The 21,353-nt window shown below is 43.2% G+C and overlaps 1 protein-coding gene and 3 long non-coding RNA genes across 5 annotated transcripts; all 4 read left to right on the top strand.

Annotated features, from left to right (window-relative positions):
- Window positions 1-2,845: 2,845 nt before the first annotated feature.
- Window positions 2,846-4,700, top strand: LOC123507486 (waprin-Phi1-like). Its single transcript, XM_045260395.1, has 4 exons — window positions 2,846-2,922; window positions 3,077-3,203; window positions 3,996-4,045; window positions 4,473-4,700. The coding sequence occupies exons 1-4, from the start codon at window positions 2,920-2,922 to the stop codon at window positions 4,554-4,556; spliced, it is 264 nt and encodes an 87-aa protein (XP_045116330.1). The 5' UTR covers window positions 2,846-2,919; the 3' UTR covers window positions 4,557-4,700.
- Window positions 4,701-5,063: 363 nt separating this feature from the next.
- LOC123507506 lies at window positions 5,064-7,929 on the top strand. 2 transcript variants are annotated; one of them, XR_006675665.1, is made up of 4 exons: window positions 5,064-5,125; window positions 6,779-6,899; window positions 7,494-7,537; window positions 7,700-7,929. It is a non-coding gene; the product is annotated as an uncharacterized LOC123507506 (long non-coding RNA). The 2 variants fall into 2 exon arrangements; XR_006675666.1 differs by lacking the exon at window positions 5,064-5,125 and adding an exon at window positions 6,452-6,635.
- Window positions 7,930-9,734: 1,805 nt separating this feature from the next.
- Window positions 9,735-11,701, top strand: LOC123507552. Its single transcript, XR_006675681.1, has 3 exons — window positions 9,735-10,140; window positions 11,140-11,186; window positions 11,489-11,701. It is a non-coding gene; the product is annotated as an uncharacterized LOC123507552 (long non-coding RNA).
- A 2,224-nt stretch (window positions 11,702-13,925) lies between these two features.
- Window positions 13,926-15,731, top strand: LOC123507548. Its single transcript, XR_006675677.1, has 4 exons — window positions 13,926-14,043; window positions 14,444-14,510; window positions 15,168-15,211; window positions 15,516-15,731. It is a non-coding gene; the product is annotated as an uncharacterized LOC123507548 (long non-coding RNA).
- The last annotated feature ends 5,622 nt before the right edge of the window (window positions 15,732-21,353 follow it).

A 21,353-nucleotide genomic window follows, 5' to 3' on the forward strand; every position in this document is an offset into this window, starting at 1 on the left:
TCGTTCAAGGTCCCAGCACTCACTACCTAAATAGCTTGTTAAGTTTTTATTTGCTACAAGCGATATGACATGGACCCTCATACTTTCAGTAGTTTAGTGAAAATATTCTTGATAGAGGCTTTATGTTTTTGAAAATAGTGTGTGGTTGGCCATTGTAACCTGTGAAATGTCAGGTGGCGATGCGAGACTGGCTGCGGGAACCTGTCCTTAGAAGGTTTGTGTTCTGAAACGCTTCGCTCTCTCACCACGACTATTTTGAAATGCCACACAAATGAGTAGCCAGGTTCTCAAGACTGTTTCCCTCCCTTGATGATATAGAAATCTTGTTAATGTGTCACTGAAGCCATGAAAACATCCTTCTGGAGCTGTGTCACTTCAACGGGAGTCTTTTGAGTGTAATGGTGATGCAGGGCGGAATTAAGTGTTTCAGTATATGGTCGTTACTCAGACTACAATAGATACTTAAAACTAAATAACTGCCTTGTGTGTGTGTGTGTGTGTGTGTGTGTGTGTGTGTGTGTGTGTGTGTGTTGCTTTGTTTATGCCACTCGTGTGGGGATTACCAGCCTGTTATAAAGATGCATATAAAGAAAGATACAAACCACAAAGAAATTCAAATACGTACACAAAGAGAATATAAAGATAAAATTTCCGAGACGAGTTCGTGGTCGCAAAAATATTTTCCTGGTTTGTTTTTATTTTTTCCCCAAGGTAATCTGGTTCACCCTTCTGGGAATCCTCTTGCTGTGACGAATAACGAAAAAAAAACATAATAACGATGAGCAACACACAGGAAGGACACAAAGGCTTACTGATGGATGAAGCTCAAGACTAATGCACAACTGATGAAACTCAAGACTAATGCACAACTGATGAAGCTCAAGACTAATGCACAACTGATGAAGCTCAAGACTAATGCACAACTGATGAAACTCAAGACTAATGCACAACTGATGAAGCTCAAGACTAATGCACAACTGATGAAACTCAAGACTAATGCACAACTGATGAAGCTCAAGACTAATGCACAACTGATGAAGCTCAAGACTAATGCACAACTGATGAAGCTCAAGACTAATGCACAACTGATGAAGCTCAAGACTAATCCACAACTGATGAAGCTCAAGACTAAAGCACAACTGATGAAGCTCAAGACTAATGCACAACTGATGAAGCTCAAGACTAATGCACAACTGATGAAGCTCAAGACTAATGATGAAGCTCAAGACTAATGCACAACTGATGAAGCTCAAGACTAATGCACAACTGATGAAGCTCAAGACTAATGCACAACTGATGAAGCTCAAGACTAATGCACAACTGATGAAGCTCAAGACTAATGCACAACTGATGAAGCTCAAGACTAATGCACAACTGATGAAGCTCTAAAGCACAACTGATGAAGCTCAAGACTAAACAACTGCACAACTGATGAAGCTCAAGACTAATGCACAACTGATGAAGCTCAAGACTAATGCACAACTTGATTAAAAAGGATAATGATTGTACAAAAAGAAAACGATAATGGATAAGTGTAATGCAAAATAGAAATGCACAAACTCTCTCTCTCTCTCTCTCTCTCTCTCTCTCTCTCTCTCTCTCTCTCTCTCTCTCTCTCTCTCTCTCTGAAAAAACATAATCAAACAGAAACTCTAAATAACACAAGCAAAAAATTCTGATAAAAGTGAGAAATGGTCAGCCATCGGAACACAAACAAAACACTTCAACATTTCAAAACAAAGAAAAGCGGAAGTTTACAAACAAGTCAGAGAGAGAGAGAGAAAAAAAAAAAAACATTTGAACAACACTATATAAATTTCACCTTATTTTCTGGCCACTATCTCCCCCCTTCCCCGTCAAGCGCACGTAACCGAATACAAAAGTCGTGTGAAGTAACTTTCCCCAGAGAGGTTTTCCTGATTCTTTGCCGCAGGCGAGCATTCATGGAACCTTGACCGTCCCGCCCAGCCCCTTTCCAGCCAGGCCAGCCCAACCCCGCCGAGACAGCACCTCCCTCGCTCAGACAACAGTGAGGATGGACAGGTAGGTAGTGCGACTGGTTGATTGACAGGTAGCGGATATACAGACAGATAGACAGATAAAATAGCGGTCATCAGCCATCCATGAATGAGAGGAAACTCTTTTTATTCATTAGCAGAGGTAGCGACTGAGAGAGGAAGAGGGGGGGTGTGGTGTTGGCTGCCGGTGCCCTTGGAGGGGAGGGTTTGACTGCACCTGGGGAAGGGTGGATGGGTAGGGGCAGGGTAAGGAAGTTTCCCATCCTCCTTCCGTTACCTGCATGTGTGTCCTGCTTCCATCCCATCACGTGTGTGCTTTCTGCTTTACTTCTGTGACGTCAGATTCCTGCAATTGATTATGAAAACTATAGAGGAGAACTCGTAAAGTAATCTTGGATCCACTCCTGCACACACACACATACACACACGCGCGCGCACGCATACGATATCTGCCGCATTACTACACAGTCAAGCAACTCGGAAAACAACTTTGGGCTGCCGCAGGAAGTGTGTAAGGAAGGCCAAGGTGATGCGTCAGTTACATAAAGAGATCTCCCGTTTCCTGGGTCGCCGAATGAAGCCACTACCTGATGGAGACTTGAGTGAGTGTCTTGCCGCCTTGGTCAACTCCGCATGCCCTGACCAGTGAAAGTGAAAATGTATATCAACGAAATTATAAGAAAAAAATAGATAAACAGACAGGAAGAGAAAAAAAAATGTAACAAAGCCTTACCCAGACTAGGAAAAGAGAGAGAGAGAGAGAGAGAGAGAGAGAGAGAGAGAGAGAGAGAGAGAGAGAGAGAGGATGGGTATAAAAGAAAGAGCAACAAGATGGCAGCACAGCACTCAATCTTAAACACTTAGAAGGGAAACACTGCTGAGTTTGTCCCGGGCAGGAAAAATGGTGAGTGATTCCTTGTCACGAGAACATAACACACACACACACACACACACACACACACACACACACACACAGAAAGGGAAAAGTAATATCTTGAAACAGTATTAGTGAGAGAATATTATGATGATAGTAATAATTTCATTTTTTTTGGTGTCAGCATCGAGGCTTGTGCGTGTTGGCGGTGGTGATGGTGGCGGTGTGTGTCGGTCACGTGGATGGCACCTGCACGACTTTCTGCACACACCCTCTCGGACCCGAAGAGGGCTACTACATATGCTGTGACCGTGAGTATAAGATTCGTATTCTGAAACACTTACGCGACGCACCTCGGCTATATTTCAAAGGGAATGTTGAGGTGACACGGGTTTTTAAGGATGGTTCTTGAATTCTAGTGACATGTTAACAAGTTTTCTGCATTATCAATAGGAAAAATACTCATTACAACTCGGCTAGTGGTCTCTGTAGTCTTTGAAAATGGTCGCGGTGAGAGAAGGAAGCGTTTGTGGATATTAAGTTGTCGCTCGTCTGTCAACACGAGAGGACATACATGAATTAAAAGAGCATTCATCTTTACGAGTACATTGTCCAACATGTACTTTCTTCTCTCTCTCTTTTTATTATTTTTTATACATGAGAACGGTACAGGACAAAAGACACAAAAAAAGCGAAAAAAATATTGATGTTCCAATTCTGAGAGAAAGTTCCAAGTCATCATCCAGAACTGGAGGATACATGTCTTGAAACCTTCCCATTGAAATTGCTCAAATCACAGGACGATTAAAAATTACACCTACTTTATCCTCTTCAGTACCATGACGCGATTTCATATTCATCCTGCTTACTATGCGGGGATTTTCTACAGATTCAGAAATTTGTGTAGGGATTGAAATAGTGAAGACGTTGGCCATTAATCTTCTGCCCTACATAGACCCTTCCTGATGTCAATAAAATCGTCTAATCACACCCAAAAATCGTGATAGAAATGCGTTCCACTACTGAAGAGGTTAAGGCCGCTAGTGTTGCAGAAGTTAAAGAAGAAAAGGTTAATATTTTGTCTTTTTTTCTCTCCTCAACAGGACACCCAGGGAAGTGTCCAGCTGAGCCAGAATGTGACACGTTCAGCGATGTAAGCACACACTTACCTACTCTTAGTCTTCCTATGAGACACAATATACACTGAACTCTCACTAGAATCACGAAAACCAGGGTAACCTTCATGAGAGTATATTGATCTAACATTACAAGCCACTGCAATCTCTAACAACTTCCATGAAAACCTTTGAAAATTCTAAACTCCTTATGAGAGTCTCTTTAATTTGCCAGTTATGAAGACTCTTGAAATCTGTATCAATTTATACAAGACTAGAACTGAGACACCGCTTTTAAGAACGTCAGTAACTTCAACGGGAACATATTTTTATTTGAATATGAAAGCACAATTAAAAACTGCAATATCTTTCAGTACACAGTGTGCTAAAAGTAATGGAGATGAGACGTTCAGGAATGTTTTAGAACACGCCGACCAGTAATTGTGATGTGTGTCTTTCCTGCAGCCTTGTCACTACGATCCAGACTGCCAGCCACACCAGAAGTGCTGCCGTAATTCCTGTGGCGGGAACAGGTGCACCAACGTTTGATGTCACCACCACTACCACCACCACCACCACCACCACCACTCTGACCGTAAAAAGAACCTCGGCCTGTTGCTGACTGTTGTTCATTGAGGTTTTCAGAGAATTGTGAAGTACAAAAAAAAATAAAATATAATAAATAAATAAAAATACTTATAATTTGTCCTGCACGCTTTTCATCAAACACACACACACACACACACACACACACACACACACACACACACACACACACACACACACACACACACACACACACACACACACACACACACACACACACACACACACACACACACACACACACACACACACACACACGGTCTTACTATTCTTAAACTAGTAGGAAAGATTCAAGGTATGCTTGAAAAAATGGCAGAGAGAGAGAGAGAGAGAGAGAGAGAGAGAGAGAGAGAGAGAGAGAGAGAGAGAGAGAGAGAGTTCTTTATGCGGGGGGAAGGGGGAGGAAGGTATGCCAAGTCTGTATATAAAGACATGCGCATGAGGCGTTTCAACACAACAACTGAACACTCAAGAGCAAAGCAATGCACTATCTGTTCCTGGATGAGAAAATGGTAAGTTGAATGCAAGAAAAGTGTGCAGTGACATTTGGAAAACCTAAAACATTCTTGTAATCTTTTCTCAAAACTTGATATTGATTTTTTTGCTGGCAACCTGATTCTTGAAGGTTTTTTTTCTTTTTCGGTCATCTACTCCTGTAGCTATAAGAAAATCACAAACACACACACACACACACACACACACACACACACGGCCCGGTAGCTCAGTGGTTAGAGCGCTGGCTTCACAAGCCAGAGGACCGGGGTTCGTTTCCCCGACCGGGTGGAGATATTTGGGTGTGTCTCCTTTCACGTGTAGCCCCTGTTCACCTAGCAGTGAGTAGGTACGGGATGTAAATCGAGGAGTTGTGACCTTGTTGTCCCGGTGTGTGGTGTGTGCCTGGTCTCAGACCTATCCCAAGATCGGAAACAATGAGCTCTGAGCTCGTTCCGTAGGGTAACGTCTGGCTGTCTCGTCAGAGACTGCAGCAGATCAAACAGTGAATTACACACACACACACACACACACCGCATAGTGTAGCTCGTCTCACATCCGAAAAGGCACGGGTTCGAGTTCCGGGCGCGGCAAAGCAAATGTTAATGTTTAGCCCCTGTTCACCTAGTAGCAGACACGTACGGGATGTAACTCGAGGGGTTGTGGCCTCGCTTTCCCGGTGTGTGGAGTGTGTTGTGGTCTCAGTCCTACCTGAAGATCAGTTTATGAGCTCTGAGCTCGCTCTGTAATAGGGAAAGTTTGCTCGGTGATCAGGAGACAACCGTGGTGAATTTCACAGACAAACACACACACACACACACACACACAACACGACCCGGTAGCTCAGTGGTTAGAGCGTATGGCTTCACAAGCCAGAGGACCGGGGTTCAATTCTCCGGCCGGGTGGAGATATTTGGGTGTGTCTCCTTTCACGTGTAGCCCCTGTTCACCTAGCAGTGAGTAGGGACGGGATGTAAATCGAGGAGTTGTGACCTTGTTGTCCCGGTGTGTGGTGTGTGCCTGGTCTCAGGCCTATCCGAAGATCGGAAACAATGAGCTCTGAGGGTAACGTCTGGCTGTCTCGTCAGAGACAGCCAGACGTTACCCAAACGTTACGCACACACACACACACACACACACACACACCGCGTAGTGTAGTGGTTAGAACGCTCGACTCACAATCGAGAGGCTTGGGTTCGAGTCCTGGCGTGGCGAGGCAAATGGGCAAGCCTCTTAATGTGTGGGGTGTGTTCACCTAGCAGTAAATGGGTACGGGGTGTAACTCGAGGAGTTGTGGCCACGCTTTCCCGGTGTGTGTAGTGTGTTGTGGTCTCAGTCCTACCCGAAGATCGGTCTATGACCTCTGAGCTCACTCCGTAATGGGGAAGACTAGCTGGGTGACCAGCAGACGATCGAGGTGAATTACACTGGGACCACCGTGGTACAATTGAACCACGCGCGCATGGGGTCCCAAACACATATTTTCGAATCCTGGCCACGATCCGAGTGTAGGAAGGGCTTCCACTCGGGGTAAGGGTTTCTTAACGGATGACCTTTCAAATAGGAAGTACCAAAAATACCTTCTAATAAATGTATCTTCAGTAAATATCAGAATACAATCATTAAGTAAACAAACACTGTAATAATGATAACATTTATTTCTTTGGTGTCAGAATCGCGGCCTGTTGTTGCTGGCGGTGGTGTTGCTGGCGGTGTGCGTGACCACCAGTGAAGCATACATTAAATGCAAGACCTATTGCCCCGGACCATCTGGCAAAATATATTGCTGTGACTGTGAGTCAATGCAGGAACAGTGACAGCAGTGTGATAGGTCGGCAGGAAAATGAGGTGGTGTGTGGAACTCAACCTTTGACCTTGTATTACTTAGATTCGTATTCTCAAACACTTATGTGCCTCATCTCCACTATTTCAAAAAGCTTATTTAAATTTATAAGTATTTTTAAGATGTTTTTACAGTTCTGGAGGCAGAGTGAAAAAATGACTACACTTTTAACTGGAGAAACACACTTGAAAACTCTGCTAAGTATCTCTGTGGCCTTAGAAAGTAGTCGTAGTGAGGGCAAAGCGTTTCTGAATACAGACGTTAGTGTAGCAAGGTCATGAATAAAAAGGAGACCGCACATGGAACAAAGATACAGAAAGTGCGTCAGAATATAAGGATCCTGAGATAATTTACTTGACAGAAGGTAACTTTACGCAAAAGGCGCCTTCAAATCTGTCACTGCATATTCTTTCTCAAGGTCTCACCACCTACTTTCTACCTCTTGGTGACGTTAACACACGGAACGAAAGCTTCTATTGTGAGGAAAAGTTGTTTCAATCTGCAGCGGCCTTGCATTAATACTTTGTCTCGTTTCTTATCAACAGAAAACCCTGGCACGTGTCCAGGAAACTCACAATGCCATGGACGGGTAAGATCTCACTGCAGGCGACTAGCACACTCTGCCAGCCCGCCATGTTGCACTCACAATCATGAAAGCACCCTTGAAAAAAACAATTATTTTGCTGCTCGTGGCTGATGCCCAACATACATGAAAAACAGCGACTTCTTCTAACGTCTGTCTCTCTTACAGATATGCTCCTTCGACCAAGATTGCTTACCACACGAAAAATGCTGCCGTAAATCATGTGGCGGGAAAACTTGCACAAATGTTCGTCCGTACAGGCTCCCCTAACCACCACCACAACCACCACCACCACTTTGACCTGAGAGGAAACATGAATCTGATGTTAACTGTTGCTAATTGATGTTAAATAATTATGAAATAAACCATTGGCTAAAATATAATTTGTTTTGTATATCTTTCGTGATTTTTCTTTTCATTTGTTTATTTTCTTTATGGAAGAGTGCCATTACCAGGAATAACAAGAATTTTAAAAGTGCCCTCATATCATTAGTTTCCATAGAGAATCCGTCGAGAAAAAGAGAACAAGTGCTTTGAAACCTTACTTTTGATACGTCCTGAGTCATAAAAAAAGCGGGAAACACAAAAGCAGGCAAGGCTTCCCAGAATTTACCAGAGAAAGGAATAAATGAGTGAGAGTACTGGTTAACTCTTGCACTGGAGAGATGGACAGAATGAGAAAAAGTAGAAAGTCTTGTGCTGTGACACCTTGAGAGGAGAGGAGACATGCAGTCAACAGGAACAGAAGAGAAGTTTGCATGAAAATAGCGATAGAAGAGTCAGAGATGCAACACCCTAGCACTGAGAAATGGGCAGAAGACAGGAGAGGACTTGATGACATTTGAAAAGAGTGCTAGCATAATTTTCATGATAACTTAACGGACAGAGTTATAACTAAACACGTTTTCATGAATTCAGTGATAATGTAATCTAGGAATTTATACAAGAGCCTGCTAGAATGACTAGAACCAAGATACCGCATTTAAGAACGTCAGTAACTTCAGCGGGAGCACATTTCTATTTGAATATGAAAGCACAATTAAAAACTGCAATATCTTTCAGTACACAGTGTGCTAAAAGTAATGGAGATGAGACGTTCAGGAATGTTTTAGAACACGCCGGTCAGTAATTGTGATGTGTGTCTTTCCTGCAGCCTTGTCACTACGATCCAGACTGCCAGCCACACCAGAAGTGCTGCCATAATTCCTGTGGCGGGAACAGGTGCACCAACGTTCGCCCCCACTGATGTCACCACCACCACCACCACCGTCACTCAGACCGTAAAAAGAATTCCCCGCGGCCTGTTGCTGACTGTTGTTAGGTAAGGTTTTCAGAAAATTGTGAAGTAAAAAAAAAAAAAATAAATAAATAAATAAATATACTTGTAATTTGTCTTGCAGGCTTTTCATGACACACACACACACACACACACACACACACACACACACACACACACACACACACACACACACACACACACACACACACAAACCCCGTTTTGTAGTGGTTAGCACGCTCAGCTCACAATCGAGAGACCCAGGTTCAAGACCCGGAAAGCGGCGAGGCAAATGGGCGCGGCTCTTAATGTGTGGGGTGTATTCACCTAGCAGTAAATAGGTACGGGATGTAACTCGAGGGGTTGTGGTCTCGCTTTCCCGGTGTGTGGAGTGTGTTGTGGTCTCAGTCCTATCCGAGGATCGGTCTATGAGCTCTGAGCTCGCTCCGTAATGGGAAAGACTGGCTGGGTGACCAGTAGGCGACCGTGGTGAATTACACACACACACACACACACACACACACACACACACACACACACACACACACACACACACACACACAGGGTATTATTATTCTCAAACTAGGAAAAAAATTCGGGAAGAGATAATATATTGAAGAGAGAGACAGAGAGAGAGAAAATAATATATATATTTTTTTTATATAGGGGGGGGGGGTAGAAAGGCGGGAAGTCCTTGAGTTTGTATATAAACGGTCGGGCATGAGGCGTTTCATCACAACAACATTCATGAAGTAAATGAACACTGTAATGATGATAACATTTCTTTGGTGTCAGAATCGCGGCCTGTTGTTGCTGGCGGTGGTGTTGGTGGCGGTGTGCGTGACCACCACTGAAGCAGGCGGTAAGTGCCCAGACGTATTGCCCCGGCCCACCTGGCCACTACCTGTGCTGTGACCGTGAGTACATGCAGGAACAGTGACAGCAGTGTGATAGGTCGGCAGGAACATGAGGTGGTGTGTGGAACTAAACCTTTGACCTTGCAATCCTTAGGTTCGTATTCTCAAACACTTCTGTGCTTCACCTCAACTATTGGAAAAGGCTTTATTTAAATTTACACGAATTCTTAAAGTTGTTTTTACGGTTGTAGAGGCAGAGTGACGAGATTTCTACATTATTAGCTAGAGAAACACAATTGAAAACTCTGCTAAGTATCTCTGTGGCCTTGGCAAGTAGTCGTGGTGAGAGAGCAAAGCGTTTCTGAAAGCGGACCTTAGTGCAGCAAGGCAAAGAAAAAAAATAGACCGCACATGGGACGAAGATAAAGGAAACGCATAAGAATATAAGGATGCTGAGACAATTTACATCACAGAAGGTAACTTTACGCAAAAGACGCCTTGTACCCGCCATAGGATAGGTTAGATACATGTCTCTAGTTACGGGTAGGTGACCGAGCGATGTAACCGCCATATAGGATAGGTAGGACTATTGTACATAAGTATATTAATCATTATAGAAATCTGAGGCAATCTTTGGTAATGTGGTGCAACATGTGTGAATGCTGACCTCGTCTTTTCCTTAAACAGGGGTTGCAAGTGCTTCTCTATTTCATAAAACTAACTAGTATTTTGTTGCATTCAGGATTGACTCAGATAAATAAACAAATTAATATAATCTCCATAGGTAGGATGCATTTTATATAGGTATCACTACCAGTGAGAAATAAATGTAATAAACGACACAATACACCCAGTGGAGATTTCTCCCGTCAAATGACCGACGCCCTTGTGCCAGCATCTTGGAGGCTGGGCGCGGTGGGCGCCGGCAACGGCAGGCAGGAAGAAGATAGCCGGCGTCAAGTGTGTGTGCGTTTGAACTGTGTGCTGCGGGAACTTAGTGACTCTGTGAACTCAGTGACATTACAAACATTTTCCCGAGTTTAAAACACGTTTCCGTATGTACTTGTACGTGGCGTGTGGACAGCACTTGTAAATTTGTACATAATATATTAACTTTTATATACTGAGTTTTCCTTGTACACCTGGGTTGTTTAGAAACACTAAAACTACCAGTGAAACCGCTCGGCTGGACAATAAATAAAAACAATAAACTGAATAACTTTATGTGGGCCTACAGAATCTACAGTTGGCCTGCTAATCAAACAAAGTTAAGCTTCATACAACCAAAACGCTTAACAGCCTTCAAATCTGCCAGTGTTTATTCTTCCAGCTGTCACATCACCTCCTTTCTCCTCCTTTCTTCTCTCTTTCTTGCTGACGTTCACACACGGAACGAAAGGTTCTATTGTTAGGAAAAGTTGTTACAATCTCCAGCGGGGCTAGTGTTAATGTTTTGTCTCTTTTCTTCTCAACAGGAAACCCTGGCGTATGTACAGTATTGACCAACAACTGCAGTGGACGGGTAAGCACTCACAGCAGGGCGACTGGCACACTCACCCAGGCCGCCATGCTGCACTCATTCACACACTCTTTATAAGCTGTCACTACACTTACCAACACACACCTATAACTTCATGAAAGCCTCTCCAACTATTACAACACTCATGAAAGCACTTTGGAAACCCAGATCACTTCACTGAGTTGACTGAATTATCACTACAATCATGAAAGCACCCTTGATAAAACAACAATTTTGCTGCTCGTGGCTGGCGCCCCTCCTACAGGAAAAGAAGAGTCTTCTCCTAACGTCTGTTTCTCTTACAGCCATGCTTCTCCGACCGAGATTGCTCACCACAGCAAATATGCTGCCCTACAATATGTGGAGGGAGAACTTGCACGAATGTTCGTCCGTATGGACTCTCCTAACTATACCACCACCACCACCACCACAACTTTGACCTGAGAGGAAACATGAATCATATGTTAACTGTTGCTGATTGGTGTTGTTAAAGAATGATGAAATAAACAATTGGCTCAAACATAATTTATATTGTATATATCTCTTGATTTCTTTTATCAATTAATTTCTTTATGGAAGAGGGCCACTGCCAGGGGTAACAACAATGTAAAAAAATAACCTCATATTGCCAGTTTGTATACAGAATCGGTGGAGAAACAGAGGAAGAGTGCTTTGAAACCTCCCTTTTGACAGGGCCTGAGTCATAAAAGATGGGGAAAACGGAAGCAAACAATGGCGTTCCAGAGTTTACCAGAGAAAGGTATGAATGACTGAGAGAAGTGGTTAACTCTTGCACTGGAGAGGTGGGCAGGATGAGAAAAAGGAGAAAGTCTTGAGCTGCGACACCATGAGTGGAGAGGAGACATGCAGTTAACAAGAACACAAGAGAAGTTGGCGTGAAAGTAGCGGTAGAAGAGTGACAGATGCAACACCCTGGGGGTGGCATAGTGGACAAGATGGTGTGCATAGGTTGGAGTCCCACCACGTGCCGTGTTGAAACTTTGTCATTTATCGAGTGGTTTAAAGTTACCTACATGTCACCATGGTACCCAGGTTCTAGGTGGAGGTGGAACTGCCTTACACCAAAGATGCGCTTGGGTGGTGATATGGGCCATAATATGGATACCACTATAAATAAAATTGCCTGCGTCGCTAAAGGGTGGAAGCTGGACAACGCTTCCCATACTCTTCAAATGAACCTAGAGAAGCTATTGGCCTTAACATACATAATAAATAAATAAAAATATAAGAAATAGGCAGAAGACAGTCATTTAGAGAAGACTTGATGACATTTCAAAAGAGTGCTAGCATAACATCAGTGATCATTTAACGGACAAAATTATAACTAAACACGTTTTCATGAATTCAGTGACAATCTAACATAGGAATTTATAAAAGAGCCTGCTAGAATGACTAGAACCAAGATACCGCATTGAAGAACGTCAGTAACTTCAACAGGAGCACATTTCTATTTGAAAATGAAAGCACAATTAAAAACTGCAATATCTTTCAGTACACAGTGTGCTAAAAGTAATGGAGATGAGACGTTCAGGAATGTTTTAGAACACGCCGACCAGTAATTGTGATGTGTGTCTTTCCTGCAGCCTTGTCACTACGATCCAGACTGCCAACCACACCAGAAGTGCTGCCATAATTCCTGTGGCGGGAACAGGTGCACCAGCCTTCTCCCCCACTGATGTCGCAACCACCACCATCACCACCACCACCACCACCAGCACCACCGTAACTCAGACCGTAAAAAGAATTCCCCTTGTCCTGTTGCTGACTGTTGTTAGGTAAGGTTTTCAGAGAATTGAGAAGTAAAAAAAAAAAAATAAATAAATAAAAGAATATACTTGTAATTTGTCCTGCAGGCTTTTCATGACACACACACACACACACACACACACACACACACACACACACACACACACACACACACACACACACACACACACAAGAAAGGGAAAAGTAATATCTTAAAACAGTATTAGTGAGAGAATATTATGATGATGGTAATAATTTCATTTTTTTTGGTGTCAGCATCGAGGCTTGTGCGTGTTGGCGGTGGTGATGGTGGCGGTGTGTGTCGGTCACGTGGATGGCACCTGCACGACTTTCTGCACACACCCTCCCGGACCCGAAGAGGGCTACTACATATGCTGTGACCGTGAGTAGAAGATTCGTATTCTGAAACACTTACGCGACGCACCTCGGCTATATTTCAAAGGGAATGTTGAGGTGACACGGGTTTTTAAGGATGTTTCTTTAATTGCAGTGACATGTTAACCGGCGAGTCAAATGGGCAAGCCTCTTAATGTGTAGCCCCTGTTCACCTAGCAGTAAATAGGTACGGGGATGTAACTCGAGGGGTTGTGGCCTCGCTTTCCCGGTGTGTGGAGTGTGTTGTGGATTCAGTCCTACCCGAATATCGGTCTATGACCTCTGAGCTCGCTCCGTAATAGGGAAGACTGGCTGGGTAACCAGCAAAAGACCGTGGTGAATTACACACACACACACAAAAACACACACTCACACACACACACACACACACACACACACACACACACACACACACACACACACACACACACACACACACACACACACACAGGGTATTATTATTCTCAAACTAGGTAAAAAAATTCAGGGGAAGAGATAATATATTGAAGAGAGAGACAGAGAGAGAATTTTTTTTTTATTTTTTATTATTATTATTTTTTTTTATGTACGGGGCGGGAGTAGAAAGGCTGGAAATCCCCGAGTTTGTATATAAAGGGACGGGCATGAGGCGTTCCATCACAACAAGTGAACACTCCGAGCAAAGCAGTGCAGAACTTGTCCCCGGGTGAGAAAGATGGTGAGTTGAATGCAAGAAATACTCTCAGTTTGATTTACAGTTTTTGTAATTTTTCAAAAGTGTGCAGTGACTTTTGAAAAATCTTAAACATTAATCTATTCATCTCTCAAAGATTAATATTGATTTTTTGTGTTGGCAACCTGATCCTTGAAGTTTTTCCAGTCATCTCCTGTAGCTAATTGGTGTTAAATGGTTATGAAATAAACACACACACACACACACACACACACACACACACACACACACACACACACACACACACACACACACACACACACACACACACACACACACACACACACACACACACACCTTCCAACAAAAGCATCTCCAGTAAATATTAGATACATTCATGAAGTAAATAAACACTGTAATGATGATAACATTTCTTTGGTGTCAGAATCGCGGCCTGTTGTTGTTGGCGGTGGTGTTGGTGGCGGTGTGCGTGACCACCAGTGAAGCAGGCGGTAAGTGCCCAGACCTATTGCCCCGGCCTACCTGGCCACTACCTGTGCTGTGACCGTGAGTACTTGCAGGAACAGTGACAGCAGTGTGATAGGTCGGCAGGAACATGAGGTGGTGTGTGGAACTAAACCTTTGACCTTGCAATCCTTAGGTTCGTATTCTCAAACACTTCTGTGCTTCACCTCAACTATTCGAAAAGGCTTTATTTAAATTTAAAAGAGTTTTTAAAGTTGTTTTTACGGTTGTAGAGGCAGAGTGACGAGATTTCTACATTATTAGCTAGAGAAACACAATTGAAAACTCTGCTAAGTATCCTTGTGACCTAGGAAAGTAGTCGTGGTGAGAGAGCACAGCGTTTCTGAAAGCGGACCTTAGTGCAGGAAGGTCATGAATAAAAGACCACACATGGGACAACGATAAAGGAAGCACAGCAGAATATGAGGATAATGAGACAATTTACATCACAGAAGGTAACTTCACGCAAAAGACGCCTTCAAATCTGCCAGTGTTTGTTCTTTCCAGCTGTCACATCACCTCCTTTCTTCTCTCTTTCTTGCTGACTTTCAGACACGGAAAGAAAGGTTCTATTATTAGGAAAAGTTGTTACAATCTCCAGCTGGCTGCTAGTACTAATGTTTCGTCTCTTTTCTTCTCAACAGGAAGCATCGGCATATGTCCAGTAGTGACCAACTGCAGTGGACGGGTAAGCACTCACAGCAGGGCGGCTGGCACAGTCAGCCAGACCGCCATGTTGCACTCACTCACACACTCTTTATAAGCTGTCACTACACTTACCAACACACACCTATAACTTCATGAAAGCCTCTCCAACTATTACAACACTCATGAAAGCACTTTGGAAACCCAGATCACTTCACTGAGTTGACTGAATTATCACTACAATCATGAAAGCACCCTTGATATAAAACAACAATTTTGCTGCTCGTGGCTGGCGCCCCTCCTACAGGAAAAGAAGAGTCTTCTCCTAACGTATGTCTCTCTTACAGCCATGCTACTCCAACCAAGGTTGCTCACCACGCCAAATATGCTGCCCTACAATATGTGGCGGGAGAGCTTGCACAAATGTTGGTCCGTATGGGCGCCGCTAACCACCACCACCACCACCACCACCACTTTGACCTGAGACGAAATATGAATCTGATGTTAACTGTTGCTGATTGGTGTTGTTAAAGAATGATGAATAAAAATTGGCTAAAATGTAACTTGTATTGTATATCTTTTTTTATTTATATCAATAATTCTTTATTCTTTATAGAAAAGGGCCAATGCCAAGGGCAACAACAATTTAAAAAGACCCTCATGTTGCCAATTTCCACACAGGATTGGTGGAGAAAAAGAGAACAAGTGCTTTGAAACTTCCCTCTCAATAGAGCCTGATTTATGAAAAGGCGGGAAACAAAACCAGGCAAGGCGTTCCAGAGTTTACCAGAGAAAGCTATGAATGAGTGAGAGTACTGGTTAACTCTTGTACTGGAGAGGAGGAGGACACAATGAGAAAACGAAGAAAGTCTTGTGCTGTGACACCTTGAGAGGAGAGGGCAAATGAAGTTAACAAGAACAGAGGAGAAGTTTGCATGAAAATAGCGAGAGAAGAGTCAGAGATGCAACACCCTGGCACTGAGAACTGGGCAAAAGAAAATCACTTAGAAGAGAAAAGTTGATGACATTTGAAAACAGAGGTAGCATAATTCCAGTGATCATTTAACAGACAAAGTCATAACTTAACACGTTGTCATAAATTGAGTGATAATCTAATCTAGGAATTTAAACAAGAGCCTGCTAGAATGACTAGAACCAAGATACCGCATTTAAGAACGTCAGTAACTTCAGCGGGAGCACATTTCTATTTGAATATGAATGCACAATTAAAAACTGCAATATCTTTCAGTACACAGTGTGCTAAAAGTAATGGAGATGAGACGTTCAGGAATGTTTTAGAACACGCCGACCAGTAATTGTGATGTGTGTCTTTCCTGCAGCCTTGTCACTACGATCCAGACTGCCAACCACACCAGAAGTGCTGCCATAATTCCTGTGGCGGGAACAGGTGCACCAGCCTTCTCCCCCACTGATGTCGCAACCACCACCATCACCACCACCACCACCACCAGCACCACCGTAACTCAGACCGTAAAAAGAATTCCCCTCGTCCTGTTGCTGACTGTTGTTAGGTAAGGTTTTCAGAGAATTGAGAAGTAAAAAAAAAAAATAAAAATAAATAAATAAATATACTTGTAATTTGTCCTGCAGGGTTTTCATGACACACACACACACACACACACACACACACACACACACACACACACACACACACACACACACACACACACACACACAAGAAAGGGAAAAGTAATATCTTAAAACAGTATTAGTGAGAGAATATTATGATGATGGTAATAATTTCATTTTTTTTGGTGTCAGCATCGAGGCTTGTGCGTGTTGGCGGTGGTGATGGTGGCGGTGTGTGTCGGTCACGTGGATGGCACCTGCACGACTTTCTGCACACACCCTCCCGGACCCGAAGAGGGCTACTACATATGCTGTGACCGTGAGTAGAAGATTCGTATTCTGAAACACTTACGCGACGCACCTCGGCTATATTTCAAAGGGAATGTTGAGGTGACACGGGTTTTTAAGGATGTTTCTTTAATTGCAGTGACATGTTAACCGGCGAGTCAAATGGGCAAGCCTCTTAATGTGTAGCCCCTGTTCACCTAGCAGTAAATAGGTACGGGGATGTAACTCGAGGGGTTGTGGCCTCGCTTTCCCGGTGTGTGGAGTGTGTTGTGGATTCAGTCCTACCCGAATATCGGTCTATGAGCTCTGAGCTCGCTCCGTAATGGGGAAGACTGGCTGGGTAACCAGCAAAAGACCGTGGGGAATTACACACACACACACACACACACACACACACACACACACACACACACACACACACACACACACACACACACACACACACACACACACACACACACAGGGTATTATTATTCTCAAACTAGGAAAAAAAATTCAGGGGAAGAGATAATATATTGAAGAGAGAGACAGAGAGAGAATTTTTTTTTTTTTTTATTATTATTATTTTTTTATGTACGGGGCGGGAGTAGAAAGGCTGGAAATCCCCGAGTTTGTATATAAATGGACGGGCATGAGGCGTTCCATCACAACAAGTGAACACTCCGAGCAAAGCAGTGCAGAACTTGTCCCCGGGTGAGAAAGATGGTGAGTTGAATGCAAGAAATACTCTCAGTTTGATTTACAGTTTTTGTAATTTTTCAAAAGTGTGCAGTGACTTTTGAAAAATCTTAAACATTAATCTATTCATCTCTCAAAGATTAATATTGATTTTTTGTGTTGGCAACCTGATCCTTGAAGTTTTCCAGTCATCTCCTGTAGCTAATTGGTGTTAAATGGTTATGAAATAAACACACACACACACACACACACACACACACACACACACACACACACACACACACACACACACACCTTCCAACAAAAGTATCTCCAGTAAATATTAGATACATTCATGAAGTAAATAAACACTGTAATGATGATAACATTTCTTTGGTGTCAGAATCGCGGCCTGTTGTTGTTGGCGGTGGTGTTGGTGGCGGTGTGCGTGACCACCAGTGAAGCAGGCGGTAAGTGCCCAGACCTATTGCCCCGGCCCACCTGGCCACTACCTGTGCTGTGACCGTGAGTACTTGCAGGAACAGTGACAGCAGTGTGATAGGTCGGCAGGAACATGAGGTGGTGTGTGGAACTAAACCTTTGACCTTGCAATCCTTAGGTTCGTATTCTCAAACACTTCTGTGCTTCACCTCAACTATTCGAAAAGGCTTTATTTAAATTTACACGAATTCTTAAAGTTGTTTTTACGGTTGTAGAGGCAGAGTGACGAGATTTCTATATTATTAGCTAGAGAAACACACTTGAAAACTCTGCTAACTATCCTTTTGACCTTGGAAAGTAGTCGTGCTGAGAGAGCAAAGCGTTTCTGAAAGCGGACCTTAGTGCAGCAAGGTCATGAATAAAAGACCACACATGGGACAACGATAAAGGAAGCACAGCAGAATATGAGGATAATGAGACAATTTACATCACAGAAGGTAACTTCACGCAAAAGACGCCTTCAAATCTGCCAGTGTTTGTTCTTTCCAGCTGTCACATCACCTCCTTTCTCCTCCTTCTCTCTTTCTTGCTGACTTTCAGACACGGAAAGAAAGGTTCTATTATTAGGAAAAGTTGTTACAATCTCCAGCTGGCTGCTAGTACTAATGTTTTGTCTCTTTTCTCCTGAACAGGAGGCATCGGCATATGTCCAGTAGTGACCAACTGCCGTGGACTGGTAAGCACTCACAGCAGGGCGGCTGGCACACTCACCCCAGCCGCCATGCTGCACTCACTCACACACTGTTTATAAGTTGTCATTACACTTACCAACACACACCTATAACTTCATGAAAGCCTCTCCAACTATTACAACACTCATGAAAGCACTTTGGAAACCCAGATCACTTCACTGAGTTGACTGAATTATCACTACAATCATGAAAGCACCCTTGATATAAAACAACAATTTTGCTGCTCGTGGCTGGCGCCCCTCCTACAGGAAAAGAAGAGTCTTCTCCTAACGAATGTCTCTCTTACAGAAATGCTACTCCAACCGAGATTGCTCAGCATTCCAAATATGCTGCCCTACAATATGTGGCGGGAGAGCTTGCACAAATGTTCGTCCGTATGGGCGCCGCTAACCACCACCACCACCACCACCACTTTGACCTGAGACGAAATATGAATCTGATGTTAACTGTTGCTGATTGGTGTTGTTAAAGAATGATGAATAAAAATTGGCTAAAATATAACTTGTATTGTATATCTTTTTTGATTTATATTAATAATTCCTTATTCTTTATAGAAAAGGGCCAATGCCAAGGGCAACAACAATTTAAAAAGACCCTCATGTTGCCAATTTCCACACAGGATTGGTGGAAAAAAAGAGAACAAGTGCTTTGAAACTTCCCTCTCAATAGAGCCTGATTTATGAAAAGGCGGGAAACAAAACCAGGCAAGGCGTTCCAGAGTTTACCAGAGAAAGCTATGAATGAGTGAGAGTACTGGTTAACTCTTGTACTGGAGAGGAGGAGGACACAATGAGAAAACGAAGAAAGCCTTGTGCTGTGACACCTTGAGAGGAGAGGACACATGCAGTTAACAAGAACAGAGGAGAAGTTTGCATGGAAATAGCGAGAGAAGAGTCAGAGATGCAACACCCTGGCACTGAGAAATGGGCAAAAGAAAATCACTTAGAAGAGAGAAGTTGATGAAATTTGAAAACAGAGGTAGCATAATTCCAGTGATCATTTAACAGACAAAGTCATAACTTAACACGTTGTCATAAATTGAGTGATAATCTAATCTAGGAAATTATACAAGAGCCTGCTAGAATGACTAGAACCAAGATACCGCATTTAAGAACGTCAGTAACTTCAACGGGAGCACATTTCTATTTGAATATGAAAGCACAATTAAAAACTGCAATATCTTTCAGTACACAGTGTGCTAAAAGTAATGGAGGTGAGACGTTCAGGAATGTTTTAGAACACGCCGACCAGTAATTGTGATGTGTGTCTTTCCTGCAGCCTTGTCACTACGATCCAGACTGCCAACCACACCAGAAGTGCTGCCATAATTCCTGTGGCGGGAACAGGTGCACCAGCGTTCGCCCCCACTAATGTCACCACCACCACCACCACCACCACCACAGTCACTCAAACCGTAAAAAGAATTCCCCTCGTCCTGTTGCTGACTGTTGTTAGGTAAGGTTTTCAGAGAAGTGTGAAGTAAAAAAAAAAAAATAAATAAATAAATATACTTGTAATTTGTCCCGCACGCTTTTCATGACACACACACACACACACACACACACACACACACACACACACACACGTCTTCCAATAAAAGTATTTTCAGTAAATATTAGATACATTCATGAAGTAAATAAACACTGTAATGATGATAACATTTCTTTGGTGTCAGCATCGCGGCCTGTTGTTGTTGGCGGTGGTGTTGGTGGCGGTGTGCGTGACCACCAGTGAAGCAGGCGGTAAGTGCCCAGACCTATTGCCCCGGCCCACCTGGCCACTACCTGTGCTGTGACCGTGAGTACTTGCAGGAACAGTGACAGCAGTGTGATAGGTCGGCAGGAACATGAGGTGGTGTGTGGAACTCAACCTTTGACCTTGCAATCCTTAGGTTCGTATTCTCAAACACTTCTGTGCTTCACCTCAACTATTCGAAAAGGCTTTATTTAAATTTACACGAATTCTTAAAGTTGCTTTTACGGTTGTAGAGGCAGAGTGACGAGATTTCTACATTATTAGCTAGAGAAACACAATTGAAAACTCTGCTAACTATCCTTGTGACCTTGGAAAGTAGTCGTGGTGAGAGAGCAAAGCGTTTCTGAAAGCGGACCTTAGTGCAGCAAGGTCATGAATAAAAGGAGACCACACATGGGACATAGACAAAGGAATTGCGTCAGAATATAAGGATGTTCAGACAATTTGCTTCACAGAAGGTAGCTCTATTCAGAAAGGCGCCTTAACATCTGACAGTGTTTGTTCTTCCCCATGGTCTCATCAACTTCTGTCTCTTCCTTAAAAAAAAAAAAGCTTTCTTGGATACGTTCACACACGCAACGAAAGCTTCCGTTGTTAGGAAAAGTTGTTTTAATATGCCGCGGGCCTTGCCTTAATACTATGTCACTTTTCTTATCAACAGAAAAACCCGGCGTGTGTCCAATAAACCCCCCTGCCATGCTG

The sequence above is a fragment of the Portunus trituberculatus genome, chromosome 22 (genome assembly GCF_017591435.1).
Source record: "Portunus trituberculatus isolate SZX2019 chromosome 22, ASM1759143v1, whole genome shotgun sequence".
In the NCBI taxonomy this organism is placed as follows: domain Eukaryota; kingdom Metazoa; phylum Arthropoda; class Malacostraca; order Decapoda; family Portunidae; genus Portunus; species Portunus trituberculatus.